At 35.1% G+C, this 17603-nt stretch overlaps 1 protein-coding gene across 9 annotated transcripts in view; it reads right to left on the minus strand.

The window, feature by feature from the left end:
- The window catches only part of Epha5 (EPH receptor A5), a 331554-nt gene that overhangs the window by 295503 nt on the left and 18448 nt on the right, over positions 1-17603 (minus strand). For all 9 annotated transcript variants that reach the window (XM_059275137.1, XM_059275136.1, XM_059275135.1 and 6 more), the window contains exon 2: positions 7749-7813. In XM_059275137.1, the coding sequence (XP_059131120.1) occupies positions 7749-7813 (65 nt within the window). The remainder of the gene's footprint in view (positions 1-7748; positions 7814-17603) is intronic.

Here is a 17603-nt window from a genome sequence, read left to right on the forward strand (position 1 = left end):
TAAGTGCGACATATTCTCAGTGCCAAGTAAATGCTGTTAAATTAATAAGCACAGAAAAGTAGCTTAAAAGTTTCTGTGGCTTGATATCTTACAGTATGTCAAAACTCATATGGGGGAAAGAAGATGGGAAAGTTTATGTGGGGGGAGTAGAGACTACAATGCTATGCAATAATTTGTATAATAATTGAAAGAAATGATAAGATAAAGATATATTTAGAAGAAAAAGGAAGAGAAGTGATGTTACTATCATGAAAACACACACACACCCACACACTTAGAGGCATAGATTATTATATATGCAATAGCTAAATATGTCTGCTAAATACAATGACCTGCCCTAATTAAAGAAATGGAGTAGAAGGAAACTATCTCAGCATGTAACAACAAAGATATTGTGGGATATTTGTTTATGCTGTGTGAAGATGTGTCATTGTGATTGGTGGAATAAAAATCTTAACAGCCAATAGCTAGGCAGGAGAGGTTAGGGAGGACTTCTGGGCAGAGAGAGGAACTTGGGATGAATCTAGGTGAGCAAGGGAGAAAGAAGCCAGCAAGACATGGAGAGACTCAGACAAACGGAATGGAGGAAGGTAAAATGCCACACGGCTGAACATAGGTTAATAAAAGCAGGTTACCTTAAGTTATAAGAGCTAGCTGGAAACAAGTGTAAGTAAAGGCCAAGTTTTCATAATTAATAAAAAGTCCCCATGTCATTATTTGGGAGATGGTGGTCCCAAAAGCAAGTTTGACAAGAAAGTCAAACGTTTTGAAAAATTAAAGTCTTTCCTGGATCAAAAGGAAAGAGTGAAGTTTGTGCAATGTCAAAGAGATGGTTACAATTTGCCAAAGGACAGAAGAGTCCCTGTTAGAGAGTGAGCAACACAGAAGAATGTGTTCAGTTTCTCAATCTGAATTCTCTATTCCGTGTGCCCTGTTGGGGGCATGGAATACTTCTAGCTTCAGCTTTCTGAATCTTATGAATCAACAGAGACTAGACATTCAGATTTTTTTATGAGATCTTCCAACTTTTAGACATTAACAATAAATTGGTATATATATATATGTGTGTGTGTGTGTGCATAATATATAAAATATTTAATATATATATGTACACATATATACACTAACATACAAAAATGTATGGCCTGGCTGATGAACATATTAGTATGATGTCAACAGAAATGCAAGAGAAGGTCCAATGATGTTTACTAGCTGCCAATACATAAGTTTATTCCAAGTCACACTTGTTTAGTACTTACTGTAAAACTAGAGTTTTATAATTTATTCTCAGTTTTAAAATACAAAATATAAAGTTGTTTCTCCAGTACATGTTTATTGACAGAAACTGAGCTGTCTTAGAAACACTATAGAAGATTAAATATGAAATATTTATATTATACTAGGATCTTACAATATAATAAAGAATATAAAAAATATATAATGAGGGCAAATTATTGTTTCTGAAATGTATTTAGGATATCTGTATGTAAAAGATGATTGGACAGCAGTATTCCTCTTAAAATTTTGCCCAATTAGCCTTACAAATGGTGATATGCTTTATCAGTCTATATATCTTCAACCAAATATACATGGAATTGGCAGTTTACATTGTATAGTTTTCAATTTCTACAACACCAATTCAAAATATGATAATCTAAAGCAATTAATGCATGAATAGTATTTGAAGTCACTTGTGTGTATGTCTGCAAGTACATGTGTCTGTACAAGTCAGAGGTTGATGCCGATCTTTCTTAATTGCTCTTAACTACCTCTTTGAGAGGATTTGTTACACTGACGCTGTAGTCATGTGTTGTCATACCTAGTTTTATATTTTATTTTATATTTTTCTTTCTTAATACAATTTAATTGGGAAATATTAGATAACACCTTCAAACAGATCCATTTATCCAGGATTTTGACACATTCAGAGATAAAATTTTGTTAGACACAGAAATCACATAAAAACACAAATTGGAAACCAAAATATATAGGCAAAAGAAGGAAAGCCCAGATAAAGCATTATGAGACAAAGACTCTCCAAAAATACCATTGCGTTTGCCATCCACTGCTGGGTATGGGCCATGCCCTTAAGTGTGGTTTTATACCCAGTGAGACTCTGTTGGAGAAATTTTTTTTCTATGTGAGTATTTATTACTTGGAAATAACTCCAGGGTTAAGAATGGGGGCTTGTGTTTACTTCTCGCCTCAGCACTGGGACCTCATTTAGCTTATACCTGTGCAGGCCCCGTGCATGCTGCCAAGTGTCTGTTAGTTCATGTGTGTATTAGTCCCGTTGTGTCTAGAAGGTGCTGTTTCCTGGGTGTCTTCCAGCCCCACTGGCGCTTACACCCTTTCTGGCTCCTCTTCCACAAAGTTCCCTGAGCCATGCGGGGAAGGATTTGATGGAGACAACCCATTTAGCACTGAGTGTTCCACTGTCTCACTCTCTGCACACTGTCTCATTGTGAGTTTCTGTATTTGTTCCCCTCTAGTGCAGGAGGAAGCTTCTCTGATGATGTGACTAGCTTTATAAAATGGGTCTTGGGGATCTGAACTCGGGTCCTCATAATTGAATAAGAAGCACTATGATGACTGAGACATCTCCCAAGTTCATTTCTCATGTATGCAAAACACATAAAGTATGTGTACCCCTTTGTGCTCCTCCAGGCTCCAGTAAAAATATGTGTTTATCCTGGAATACAGTCATGAACCACAGAATAAGTATCTGGTCAAGGAAGGCCTGTGTATGTGACTATGGTCCATGCGTTGAACTGTCCAGTAGCATCCAATTCAGCTCAGTTTTAGTAAGTACTCACTAAAATGCTGTCACAATGACAAAATTGAACACAACATCCCTTAGGCTGTATCTCTGTCATCAAGTGATGTATGGCTGCATTATATCAAATCACAAAATTAAGCTATAAATAAACCATTCTCAAATCAATTATTGTTCCTTAAAATAAATTTGCACACTTAGGGAAAGCATATAATTTATCACTTTTTATGTTTCTATCAAATTGAAATAGGGGAGATGAAAGACAAAGTTTGAGAGATGCTAGTATAGTTCACTCTAAAAAAAAAAAAGCACTCTGTCTTTTTACAACCTATTTCTTGGATGTTTCCAGTAAAAATATATCTGATAATTTATATTATTTAGACTTTATTTAATCAGAGAAAGTGCTAATTTATCCTTAAATTTACTTTTGCTGGTTATATAAGTCTTGCTAGAAATTCTTCTTCTCTTTTTTGGCATTTAAATACACTAGAGATTAACTATAGCATCATGTTTTGTTTTGTTTTTTTAATGAATGATTAACTCTTAGCATTACTGAATATTTCCTATACTGGTGAGATGTTTCACAAAGGTTGTTTTCACAAAGTTCTCTCTGGCTTTGACAAATTAAATATATCTTACAGACCTCTTGGAGTTTTACTTATGTTTGTTGATGAATATGTATTTTGTTTTATTTCAAATATGAGATTATACTAATTAATTAATCTTCACACATTGGCCCTGTCCCTTTAGGCCACTTGTGTCCTTTCTCATTTTCCCTCTTTCAATTTCCCAGACAGGATGAGCTCTGTTCTATTTCCACCTTTATTCTCCTTTTCTTCTTCCTGACCACACCTGCTCTTAGACATCTGTGGTGGATTCTTTATTTCAGGCTTTACTTTTATACTTCTATATAATCTGCTTCTTTATAAGATAATCAATCTTTATTGGCACTTTTAATTAGATGAGATACAGTAATTGTAGTTTCTTTAATCTTGTAGTCTCACATTTTGTTTTAGTCTTTCTATCTTTTAAATTGCTTGTTAAAGTTACAGTCTTCACCTACTTATTCAATCCTGGGAATTCTCAAAATAATTTCTATCAATTACTATTGTCTTCACTTTTTATAATGCATGTTGTTCTTTGTACTCTCTTTAGTTTTGTGCTGAAAGCTAGGCACTTTAAACACACTGTTGGCATTTGGCAACTTAGATTGTTCCCACATTCCAGGGTTTGTGGTTTATTTGTAAAAACATCATTCTAAACTAATTCTGAAAACAGTATATTTCCATATATGTGGCCATCAATATGATTGTTTAGCTAAATACCAGACAATATCTGAAAAATTTCTCTCCAAACATTAAATGTTCTTAATTTATATTTTTATATATTATTTATATATAAGACCAAAATGGTCTTATATTCACCAAGTGACTGCATGTGCCTGTTGACACATTCATTCAACATTTATCCAAGTAACTGTGTTTATTTTCTTTTTGTACAGGATCACAAGGCATTCACAGGCTACACTTAAATCATTCTCAGGTCTTAATGGAGCGTACCTAGATCCTTGACAAGTGCACAAACCTCCTCTTCAGCATTCCAGAAGTTTTAGTTTCCAACAATTTTACTGAATGGCTACTTTAGTATTTATACCAAACTTTACCTATGAATTACTAGATATTTGCCTATCTTTCTAACTCATGCCAAGCTGAAAAATAATTTGACTAAAAATGTTCAAATTCAAATCTAAGTCAGTCTTCTAGGAACTTAAGAGACATCAAATAATGACAGTTCTTTGCAGTTGGGAACATGAGCAATTTCCTGTCTTTCTCTACTTTTCAGGTGCCTACTCAGCGGGTGCTTCTCATGATGCTGGCTGGATTCAGGGTTTTTTGGACTTCCTTGGAGATGGTCAGGTGGAAGCAATATAGGATTCCAATCTTTCTCTTCTTACAAAAATTAGTTTTTGTTTTGTTTTGTTTTGTTGTAAATAAATGTTCTCTAGGTTACTGTCAGACTGTGGTTCATTTCTAGACCTTGAAAACATTGATTCTGACAGTCTTTTCCAATATTGCTAGGACTTTCATGGAGAAGGAAATCATTAGAGGCCCATATTCTATGACTTTTTGTTGACATCATTCCAATGACTTATATTTCACACAGTATGATATTGCATATATAAATATAAATTCCACAATCTACTTAGATTCTATTAAAAACTTGTACATTTCTTCCTATACTCATTTAGACTGTGAACACTCATTTTATTTAAAATAATAACATCATTTCTATTATCTTGAGTATAAATGGCACCCAACAAGAAAAATGCAATTAAAAATTTCACACACATTCTTTCACTTGTAAAACAACATCAAAAATCACTATATTTCTCTAAATTAATTTCTCTGTCTTCAGGATACATAGTTATAGGCTATCTGTGTCAAAGAAAATGTGATACAAAAAACACACAGTCATCCTAAAATAATGAATATGATTTTACAATCTAGAAAAGAAATTAGTATTTTTACAAAAATGATAATTAAAAAAAAAAACAAAGTAGCATGATATTGTTAGAATGTTGGTAAGAGCTTGGTCCTTATACAAAGACCTTTGTTTTCTATAAAGAAATGGTACACGGAATTAAGCCATGCCTCCCAAAGTTCCCAGTCATAAGAGTAACTACAACTTCATATTTATACTCACCCTGACATATACTTTCATCACTCTGTTTTAATAAGTTTTCAATTGAAACAGTATCAAAGGACAAAACTAAAACCACAGGGAATAAAATATTTTCTAAGGGCTGTAAAAATGTAATTTTAAAATGCATTTTTATCATATTTTCAAAAAGGACACTTGATATACTTATTAAATAAAACATTTTTGGCATGTATAAAATACCACACTATAATAAACACACTCAGGGATAACAACTTTCAGAGAATTTTATGAGAGTAAAAGGGATGAAATGGAATATATGAAGGTTAATATGGCACAATTGATTTTATTATATTAACAGTCATTTTATCTGTCTCACACATCTTTTCTTGTTACTTTCAGATTCTAACATCTGAACAATATTGGTTTTTACATTGTATTTGTAAATGTAACTGTAATTTGAAATGCCAAATTAATTTGAAGTTGCTGAACTGTCTAAAGCTAGATGAAATAAGGAGCTTAGCACACAATTAGGAACTTTAAAAATTAATATAACCTGCATTATTTTTCTTAAAATAACTTTCTCAGAAAAGGATTGTCTTAGTTTGCTTCCTGTTGCTGAGATAAACACCATGATCCAAAGCAACATGGGAAGGAAAGAGTTTATTTTGGAGTTTATCATACTCCCTTCAAAGGACAGGAACCCAGATAAGACCAGAGTCAGGGGTCGTGGATGAAGGTCCTTACTCTACAGCTTGGTTACTTACACCATGTAAAGCCACCTGCAGGCAGGAGACACAGCCCACAGTGGGCTGCGGCCTCCCAAATAAATCAACAATCAAGACAAATGCTCCGCTGACATCCCCACAGTTCGATCCTGATAGAGGCTCTTCCGCAACTGTAGTTCCCTCTTCTCAAATGACTCTAGCTTGTGTCAGGATGACCAACATTCACCAGCACAAAGACTAATTAACTCAATTATTTTTTTCATTAACTGGAAGATAATCATTGAAATATTTTGGATAATTTGGTTGCTAGCACAAGACTTGTTAGAATATTCTCTTGCTTAAAGTTGTTTCCATCTCATGAGAAATTATATATATATATATATATATATATATTACATGTTAAATTAATTGCTTATATGAACATTAAAGTAAGATTGATCGATAGATTTAAACACCCTAAGTATAATTTCAAAACAAATGACTGAAAAATTTGGTAATTTAGTCAAGATAATTGAGTATAATGTTAACTTGAAAAATTTAAGATGTCAAACTATTAATTTTTTTTTTTGGTTTTTTTTTTTGTTTGTTTTTTTGGTTTTTTTTTTGGTTTTTTCGAGACAGGTTTCTCTGTGTAGCTTTGCGCCTTTCCTGGAACTCATTTGGTAGCCCAGGCAGGCCTCGAACTCACAGAGATCCGCCTGTCTCTGCCTCCCAAGTGCTGGGATTAAAGGCATGCACCACCACCGTCGGCGTCAAACTATTAATGTTGCAGGTTAATAAAAATCTCAAAAAATTAAAATTGTTTTATTATAAAATTGTGAAAAAAATCAGTTCCTCAGAGTCACATGATGACATTAGAGAACAATACTTAATTTGGGCTTTCATTTTCTGATAAAATCCTTGTGAATTTATTTGGAAAGCTGATCATGTGCTGCTCTTCCAATTGTACTGCTGTGTTACTATTGTTAGCAATATAAATTCTGTTATGTATGTATATAGTCTTAAAATGACATCCAGTTTTCTTCTCAAAGATGTTGCTTCAATATATTTCAATAAATAATTTAATGAAATATTAACCATGAAATATTCTGGTGAAATATTCTTTTCTGAAAAGTTTTCAGTGAAGAAAAATCCATAATTTGAGAAGAAATTTGCAAGTGGAGATAGGACTGATGGCCTGACTTGTTTTTAGCCTGAATGGAACTTAACGGAATTTCTTGGAATGCTTTCAACTTTTTCTAAAAATGAAATGGAAGGTGAGTTGATCTCTATGTACATGAACATTGCACACAGATGTCAGTTACGTTTCCTCAGCAACTTAACTGAGATAGTGGCAAAGCAGCGCGTTTCCTAGGTGCTGAAGTAAAACATTCTTACGAGAGGAAAGGCTGAGAGAAAAGCATGTGTCTGTTATCTAGTCATTGAAAACCCTTCCCAGGACTAATGTGTAATCCCTCCATTCCCCATCTGAAAGAAATAGTTGTCCTTTCTTGACAAATATGTCCAATTAAATTTCAGTCTCACTTCTGTAGCTTGAAGGCTATGTACATAGCTGATGTTTTACGGAAACTTTCATAAAAACTTACCCCATTTTTTGGAAAAGCAATCCATCCAAGGTCCCCCATGACAGTGCGTGAATCCAATAAATTCACTGTAAGAAGAAAAAAAAAAAAAATCAAAGTGAGTACATCCCTATTTCACTCCTATTGTGATGCACACTGTGTACTTTACCAACATTAGATTATGCTTTCATTATGATGACTACAAGAGTTACAAAGTATCATTATCATGAAAGAGAACAATTGGTTTGTAATACATGAATGGGGAATTGTAACAAAAACATTTAAACTATGCATAACCCTAAATACTGTTGTTATTACATAAGAGAAAAAGCACAAAGAAGATGAAAAAGACAGTCTTGAAAAACAAAACAAAACAAAACAAAAAAACACTTAGAGTTGACATTAATGTTCAGCCTTAAAAATTATAGCTAAGCATGTTTTGTTTTTCCTCAAAAACCTGTCATGAATTGGCAAATAATTACATTAAGTGACAATAAACATTTCATAAGCATATTTAACATTTTTATGATAATAACCAAAACCTTCAATGTAAGGGAAAATTTTAATTATAAAAGCAAATCTGTATATTTTTACTCAAGATGAAAAATCTAGCAATTCAAAGCTTGTTTCTATATTTAAGAGGCCTGTGTATCCTCAGATGTCTTCCACTTAGATACAACCAGAGCTTAAAATGTGCCTCAAGCTGAATTTTTAGATACTTGATGTCTTGAAGTCCTAATATATTTAGAAATCCCAGGATTGATATGAATTTCATCATTATAAAGGAACCAACAGATAAGTGCACATACTCACATTGACTCATGTTTTCATACACATTGTGCTTATATTCTGTCCTTGGAGAATTAAATCAATTTAAAGGGTACGGTTCAGTTAGATAATTCATGTATGGATATTTGGGGTTTGTTTGTTTGTTTGTTTTAACATCTGTTTCTCATGAATTTGTCTAAGCTACAATGTAACTGAATCATTTTAGTGGAGCTTGGTGTATTGACCAGAAGACAGGCCATATGTATTATTTATTGAAACTACCTATACCACAGGAGTAAGTATTTTGGGAGCCCATCAATTTTAAAGGTTTTATAATATCTGCAAGTGTATAAGCTTGAAGTACAAAATGAACAAGAGTTGATAGGCAAGGAAATGGGTTATCAGACTATATTTAGAAAGTAAGAGAAAATCACTATGAGATAGAGAGAATCACAACCTAAACTGGAACTTTGAGTATTTTCTAAAACTTGTGTACAATTAAAATTTAAGTTAGATTTATTTCACACAAGTAAAATACAATGAGAAAATATATGCATGAAAGTGTGTGTCCTATAAATCAATTTAAAACATATAATAGTATTAGCAAAGTAAAGTAAATCAATCACCAAATTGTAGAAAGCACAGGACTTGCTAATTATCACATACTCATCACTTTTTTTGAATACAATTTTTGTCTATTTTCATAGTTCTATAAACATGAATGCAAGTCATATGTTCTTTTTATCGTTTTTAACCTACGTTAATCATATTGGCCTCATATTGTTTGTAGAACTGTTAGTTTCTTCAAGGAATGATGCCTTTACTGAAAAACAATACTTTAAAGAAGAAAAACAAAACAAACAAATCACAATTGTCCTCTACCCTGACCACATAAGTTCTGCCAGATATGACATTATATTGACCTCTTCAGTAAGAGTCATGCTCTTCATTTTACTTTATTATTGGCTTCTCTTGTCTCCGTGGGAATAAAGCTACATTAAACATAAATGTCCTTGTCCTCCTTTCGGTGTATCTGGGACACAAGGGCTCTGTCTAGACATGACTAAATGCCAGGGGAGTGAACACTTTAATTGTTATGTTTATTCATTTTAATGATTCTTTTGATTTATCTTTGATATTGAGCAACAGTATGCCTGTGTAGTTGAGATAAACTAGCTCATATAATCAAACTGAGTGTGTTACTGTGTTGTAGTCAGATGAGCTTCAACCTGTAGTCCAAACGGATGTCTGGACTCTAGGAATTGGAACTCTAGGAACTGATAACTAGCCTGGCTAGCAGAAGCAGTAGTCGTCACTGGCCTCTGCCTGATTTGTAGCTTTAGACATTCATTATTAACGACAGACCTCCAATGTCTTCAAGCTTTGGTTACTGCCACCTGAACTTACATTAGTCTACATTTATCTATATTGCTATTTTGGTGATCAAAACGTATGTAGAAGTGAACTAATGGCCTTATGACACTAGCTTAGCTGTTAATCCAATTTTGAATGGGTAGTCATTTGATATTTGAACATACTACAAATATATACAACAATAAATAAAGCAGGAATCTGTAATATTACTAAATGTTATTTTGTGAAAGTGCAGTTATTAAATAAACAGATAGTGCAGATAGTGTATTTGATGAGAAATCCATGCATCTCACTTCCCTAAACTCTCTAAAATCATCACTGACCTTCCCCTTCCTAAATATGAGTGTGCTATTATTATTACTCAGTGTCCTGATGTCTTATCACTTATACTGAGTTGTTTTGCCCCCTTAAAAGAACACAACATACATGGATTTTGTTTCCATCACCTATCTCAGACAGATCATATAAGCCTGTAACTCCCGATCATTGGGATGATATCTTCTTCTGGCCTTTGCAAGGACCTGTCTTCACATGTACATAGATGTACATAGTTACACACACACACACACACACACACACACACACACACACACACAGATATAAAAAAACTCACACATATACATATGCAGATAAACAATAAATTAAACCTTGAAAAAACCCACAACCAACAACTCAAGTGTATACACCAGGCTAAGCTCAAATTTTCCATAATTGTATAACTTATGAATGAACCATCCTGTCAGTGAACTGATCCAGAGGGTGTGTCTGAATCAGCATTCAGTAGTAGTCACTTGGAGTTGAGGCCAAGCATATGGCTAACCAATCCCCCCAAAACCACAAAGATCAAAAATCCACATGAAAAAATTATGACTTCCAAATTTCAGTAGTTCCAAGGTTGACATGCTCTCACATTTATCTATCGATATTACCAAAAATTTCTACTTTACATTTGTTTTATAGTGTGTTACAAGGATAATATCCCTTAACAGAAATTACCATATTTGGAACCATTCCTTTTCAAACAAAACAAAATAAACTCTTATGTAAGAATGTAAAGTTAATAAAATGATAGGAGTCTAATTTACATAAATAAAACAGAGTAGTCTACCCAAGCAATTCCCCTAGATTATTTTTTTTTTTTACAAAATTGGTGTAATTATGATGGACATTCTTACACTTTAATAGTTTCTCAATATTTATGATGAAATATATAAAAAATACTTTCAATAATGTCATTAATGTCTCAATTTCCATATATGTACAAAAATTTTAAAGCAGTATTAAAAACAACTGTGATGTAGACAAGGTGCACAAAAATGTGAATTTTCAAAAGTTAATTTCCCAGTGACTTTAACAAACTTATTAAAGAGGGGATTGGCAGTAATAGAGTGCAATTTCTAAGTGTCTTCTTTGCTACAATTACAGTAATTAAATTGTTCTGAACAGTATATATGCGTGTTGTAAATTACAATGAATACACAATGAGTATTGATCTTCATTGTACAACTTAATTAAAACTTGTCCGAGAGAAGCCACTAATGAATATAATTAGAGGAAATGTTTGATACCACAGTTACTCTGGAAAGCATTAATTAGATATCAGATATTTTGTGGAAAATGTTTTTATTTTGTTATTTATATTTTAAAATGAAGCCACACAATGATACTGAAAAAACGTTCAAGGTCATTTTTTAACTCAACTATTAGTCGTATAATTATGAGGATAAGAGGACGATGGGATGATTGGTTAGCTAATCAGTGATAAGGAAATTATTTCTTCAGGAGAAATAAGCCCACAGGGATCGAAAAGTATGTAATCTACTGCAAATTCCTAGTCAGTGCTCAAAAGGGAAAACACCTCACTAATATTGGGATTTTTAAAGTGCTTTTTAAAAAGAGTTTTATTTTTATTCCTGTGGTGTGTGTGTAGTGTGTGGTGTGGTGTGTGGTGTGTGTGTGTGTGTGTGTGTGTGTGTGTGTGTGTGTGTGTGTGTGTGATGTGTGGTGTGTGTGTGTGTGGTGTGGTGTGTGTGTGTGTGTGGTGTGGTGTGTGTGTGTGTGTGTGTGTGTGTGGTGTGGTGTGTGTGTGTGTGGTGTGTGGTGTGTGTGTTTGGTGTGTGGTGTGTGTGTGTATGGTGTGTGTGTTTGGTGTGTGTGTGTGTGTGTGTGTGTGGTGTGTGTGTTTGGTGTGTGTGTGTGTGTGTGTGGTGTGTGGTGTGTGTGTGTGTGTGTGGTGTGTGTGTGTGTGTGTGTAGTGTGTGGTGTGGTGTGTGTGTGTGTGGTGTGGTGTGTGTGTGTGTGTGTGGTGTGTGTGTGTGTGTGGTGTGTGGTGTGTGTGTGTGTGTGTGTGTGTGGTGTGTGGTGTGTGTGTGTGTGGTGTGTGTGGTGTGTGTGGTGTGTGTGTGTGTGTGTGTGTGTGTGTGTGTGGTGTGTGTGTGTGTGTGTGTGTGTGTGTGTGTGGTATGTATGGTGTGTGCACGTGTCTGCATGTGCTCATGCTCACTAGAGCAGAAACATTTGTGTAGTGCCTATAGAGACCTGTAGAGGGCACCAGATCCTATGAAGCTGAAGATACAGGCCATTTGTGGATTTGTCATGGGTGCAGAGAACTGAACTTGGGTCCTCTGCAAAACCGTTATGTGTTCTTAACTGCCGAACCATCTATCTCTCCAGCAGTCCTGGAAACTTTTAAATCAGTAAATATATAAGTATTGGCCAAAAGTAGATTCTAATAGAAACTATTTCTTTTAATTGTAAGTATGTTTTAGTTTAATTTCTAAATCATTAATTTAAATTATTAATTTCAGTGTTTCATGTGACAAGAAAATCTTTTAAATAATTTATTTCCTAAAAAGTCAGAGAATCACAAATTTGTTTTTGATGGCACTAACAAACACAGGTAAAACAAAAATTATCAAAAGAGACTATGTTTTAAAAGACTAAGTCCTCAAGTTCATGAGTTCCGACGAGCTTGGTTCAGTTATTCAGTTATCTCTGTAGAGCTCCTCATCATGATCTTAACAACCCCCCCCCCCATGCCCACTCATATAATTCTTTTCTCTCTTTGACTGAACTCCTGGAGCTCGGCCTAGTTTGGTTGTGGATCTCTGCATCTGCTTCCATCAGTTACTGGATGAAGGCTCTGTGATGACAGTTAGTGCATTCACCAATCAGATTACCAGGGTAGGCTAGTTCAGGCACCCTCTCCACTATTGCTCGTAGTCGAATCTGGGGTCATTCAAGTGGATTCCTTGGAATTTCTCTAACACCAATTTTCTTCCTAACCCCATAACGTCTCCCTCTATCAAGATATCTCTTTAATTGCTCTCCCACTGTGTCTCTCCCTCAACTTGACCATCCTGTTCCCTCATGTTCTCATCCCTATCACCCCCTCTATTACTCCCCTTTGATCTCAGTTTCCTCATGGAGAACTTTAGACCAAGAGCTGTGGAACCTGCAATGGACCGGACAAGACCCTCTGCATATGGGAGACAGTTGTATAGCTTGGTCTGTTTGAGTGGCCCCTGGCAGTGATATCAGGATCTATCCGTGGTGTATGAGCTGACTTTATGGAGTGCATTACCTATGGTGGGACACCTTACTCAGCCTTGATGCAGGGGGGGAGGGGCTTGGTCCTACCTCAACTGAATGTACTAGGCTTTACTGACTCCCCATGGTAGCCCTTATCCTTTTGGAGGAGGGGTTGGGGTGGGTGGATCAGGGGAGTGGAAGGCTGGGAGGGAGCGGGAGGAGGGATCAGAAAGGGATCTGTGATTAGTATGTAAAATGAATAAGAAAACTTTTCCTAAAAAATAAGATTAAGTCCTCAACTTCATACCTTCTAACAACTAGAGAGAAATACCAAATAAAAAACAAATAGGATCTTTTTTTGTTATAACTTTCAAATATCCATAACTTGTTAAGTACCATTCAATGATACTTCATTTTTTTAAATGTAATGCTGACATGAGTCTGTAAGACCACAAAAATGTTCTGGACTACTCAGGGGGAAAATAAAGACAACAACACAGGAATGAAATGTATTTTCTGTCACTGAACAGTTAAAGGACAGATGAAGGACATCTGACATCCTCACCATCCATCCATGGTCAGCAAGGCCAGGAGAAAATGTATGATCCCTGTGAATAACAAGGGCAATCTAGTGCAAGAAGGCATATTCATGCTTTGCTACTGTTCCTTTCCTTTCATGATTTTCACATTGGCAAACACTTACAATGCTAGTTAGACCTCTGCTGCTCTGATGGTTTAGGAAAAAAAAATGTCAATTAGTAGCAGATAGGATAGCATTCCTTTTCTCTAAGGACATAGACTTAAAATTCCATAGGGTACAATATGTATTTGATGAATGCTTGCTTACTGATTTCCATTTACCAATATTAGAAAGGCACTGCATTCAATTACAGCACATATTTAACTAATCTGAGGGGACAAACACCACATACACAGCTGTCCAGCCTTTCTCCATGGCTCCATTCAGTACAGATGTGATTTCTGACTTCAAGACTTGACTTAATAGTTTATCAACTGCTTCAGGGGGCACAAAATAGCCAACAAACATGAGTAGAGAGGAAATAGACAAGTGTTTCTCATTGAAAAATTAAATTTGTAAATTGGGTAAAAAGTTTCATTACTGGTGGGGGGTGTTACATTGATTTCTGAAACCTTTGACTTGAAGACAGAAATTCATAGCCATGCATAATCTCATGGATAATGAGTGGAAGTGGGTTGGTTTCTTCTCATTAATTCTCATCAGCCCATGAATATAAAAATAATATAAACTAACAAGGTATTTACTGATACATGTGAGATGATATGCAGCATAATATATAAGCTCTATCATACACTCATCTTAGAATCCCTCCAGGATGCTCACCAGGAACATTGCTGTCTTACAATCCTGTTCAGAACCTCAGCACTGAAACAAGTAGTAAGAAAGCATGACACTGTACATGAGGTCTTAGTGACAGACTATGAGCACTAATGATTGCTCCTGAAATCCCACTTACACCTAGACACACTTGCCTTACTGCCACTACCAGACAACAAGTACCATCAAAGAGATCAAGTCTACTCTAACCTAACAGTGGCCTCAAATGTCAGCATTACCCGACAAGCATATTGGATTCACCTGAAGATATACGTCTGTGGGTATGTTGTTTAGACATAGGTTTATCTAAGTGGGTAAGAGCCAATCTGAATGTAAGTGAACCAATGAGCTGAGGTCCAGATCTGAATAAAATGTGTGAGTGTACTTTCAATGCCTATGTTCATGTTTAAAGAGTTGAAAAAAAAAAAAAAAGGACTTTCAGTTCTTTCAAAAACATAGATTTCTTTATGTCATGTTCATATATATTTAGTTTCACCTGATACTCATCCAAGAAAGATAAGATCCTTTCTCTGATCCCTCCTTCTCTAGCCCCTATTTCCACCTTTTCCATACCCGGAATTCCCCTTTCCAGTTTCTTATTATATGTGTTCTATTACCTTCACACCTGCCTTCATTAAAGCTTCTTTTCCCTTTATTCTGTGCCCCTTCCAATTTAATGTCCTATGTCCAAACTTCCTCCCTCATATATACACATACATAGAAATTAGAAGCCAGGATCTACAAATAGAGTAGAACATGCACTGTTGCGATCCCCGCTTAACTCAATTAATAGACTATTTAAATAGCATTCATTTTCTTGTAAATGTATAATAAGTGAATTCATTTGTCTTTGTGGTTAAATAAAGCATCCTGATGTGTGTGTACCATATTTTCATTTTCCTATTATATTTTGGAGGACAACTAGGCTGATTCCATTTCTGGCTAGTGTGAATAGAATAGCAATAAACATGAATTTGCAAGTATCTCTGTGGTAGAATATAGATTCTTTTGGGGTATGTGTCCAGGAGTGATAGAGTTGTATCATATAGTAGTCCTATGTTTTCATTATTATTTTGTTGCTCTTTGTTTGAGATGAACCTCCACACCAATTCCCAATGTGAATGCACCCATTTGCACTTCTATCAGAACCAAAGTTTTCTATAGCTGAAGTTTTCCTGTGTTCCACCTAGCTCATAGTCAGGACAAATCTCTTTCACCTGCCAGTCTAGAGAGGAAGAATGAGCAAGGTGGAACAGAGAGATGCTGCCAGCTGCTGCCATGAGAAGCAAGATGTAAAGATACCAGTAAGCCACAAGCCACATGGCAAGGTATAGATTTATAGAAATGGGTTAGTTTAAGATATAAGATCTAGCTAGCAAGAAGCCTGAGCCGTTAGTCCATACAGTTTTAATTTATAGTTTAAGTCTCTGTGCTTTTATTTGAGTCTGAGCAGCTGCAGGCCCAGGTAGGACTGGAGAAAAATCCAGCTACAGTTTTCTCTTCCCTGCACTCCTCTTAACATTAGTTGTCCTTCTAACTAGAATAAGGCTGAAACACAAATTAATTATAATGTTCATTGCCCAATGACTGAAAATGCTTAATACTTTTAGATTTATTTATTTGTGTAATTATTTATTTATTAGACAATTGCATTTATTCTTCCAAAGACTATCTATTCAGTTCATTGGCCCATTTATTGAATGCAAAGGGAATTTTTGGTGTTTAAATGTTTGCAGTTATTTACACATTTTATTTGAGTCAAGTCTAGAATATAGCTGACAGATTTTTCTCTCATTCTAAACATTGTCTATTCATTCTGTCAATAGATTCTCTTGCTTTGCAGAAAACCTCTGATTTCATGTAATCCCATTTGTCAATGCTTGGGTCTATTTCCTGTGAAATTGGGTTTCTATTTAAGGCACTTGCTGGACCTATGTCCTGAGACTTGCCCCTTATGTTTTTCTCCAGAAGTTTCAGCATCTTAGGTTTTATATTAAAGTTGTTTATCTATCTACTTAGACCTCTTATTTTTCTGTAGGATTAGAAATATAGCCCTACTTTCTACTGCAGGTAGATATCCAGTTTTCCCAGCATCAACATACTGAATAGGTTGTCTTTTCTCAGGGTATTTTATTGGTATCTTTGTCAAAAATATATCTTAATAGCTATGTTTATTTATTTCTGGTTACTTTATTATGTCCTCTTGGTCTGAGAAGCATTTTGAATAATTGTGTTCAAGTTAAATTTTGAATTCTCTTCCATTGAGTTCTAATCCTGTGTTTTCTTTATAAGTAATACTATAGAATGAATTGCCAACACTCCTCTCAATTCCAGCACTACATTCCATTATTTAACCCATTATAGTCTACAGAATCCCCAACATTCTACCAAAACTTTTGTAACGAATGGAACACCTACACAAACCATTTGCCTGTCTTCCATACACAGTAAATAGAACTAATCTCTCCAGATACTAGAGTAGTCCTTCTCTTCCTTCACCTTTACCACCACACTGAGGGACTAAACAAATACCACACAGTCCACACATGTTCTTGACATCTCTCTTTGATGGCAGGCTCTGTTTCACTCTATAAGATAGCTAGTCGGGCAAAATCCTAGAGGAATAGGAACTAATTCCACTTCTATTTCTGTGGTCCTCCTATTAAATCAGTTCTGTTCAATGAGCTGTGAAGGGATTCTGCAAGGGAAGGGAATTTCTGAAACCACTATTAAGCAACAAAACAATGAGAACAAAAACCATTCCTGGCTGACTTGGATGTAGCTGTGTACTTCTTGGATCAGATACCAGCCACCTAAAGAAAATAAGGAGAGCAGTGGAAAAGCAAAGC

The sequence above is a fragment of the Peromyscus eremicus genome, chromosome 10 (genome assembly GCF_949786415.1).
Source record: "Peromyscus eremicus chromosome 10, PerEre_H2_v1, whole genome shotgun sequence".
NCBI lineage: Eukaryota > Metazoa > Chordata > Mammalia > Rodentia > Cricetidae > Peromyscus > Peromyscus eremicus.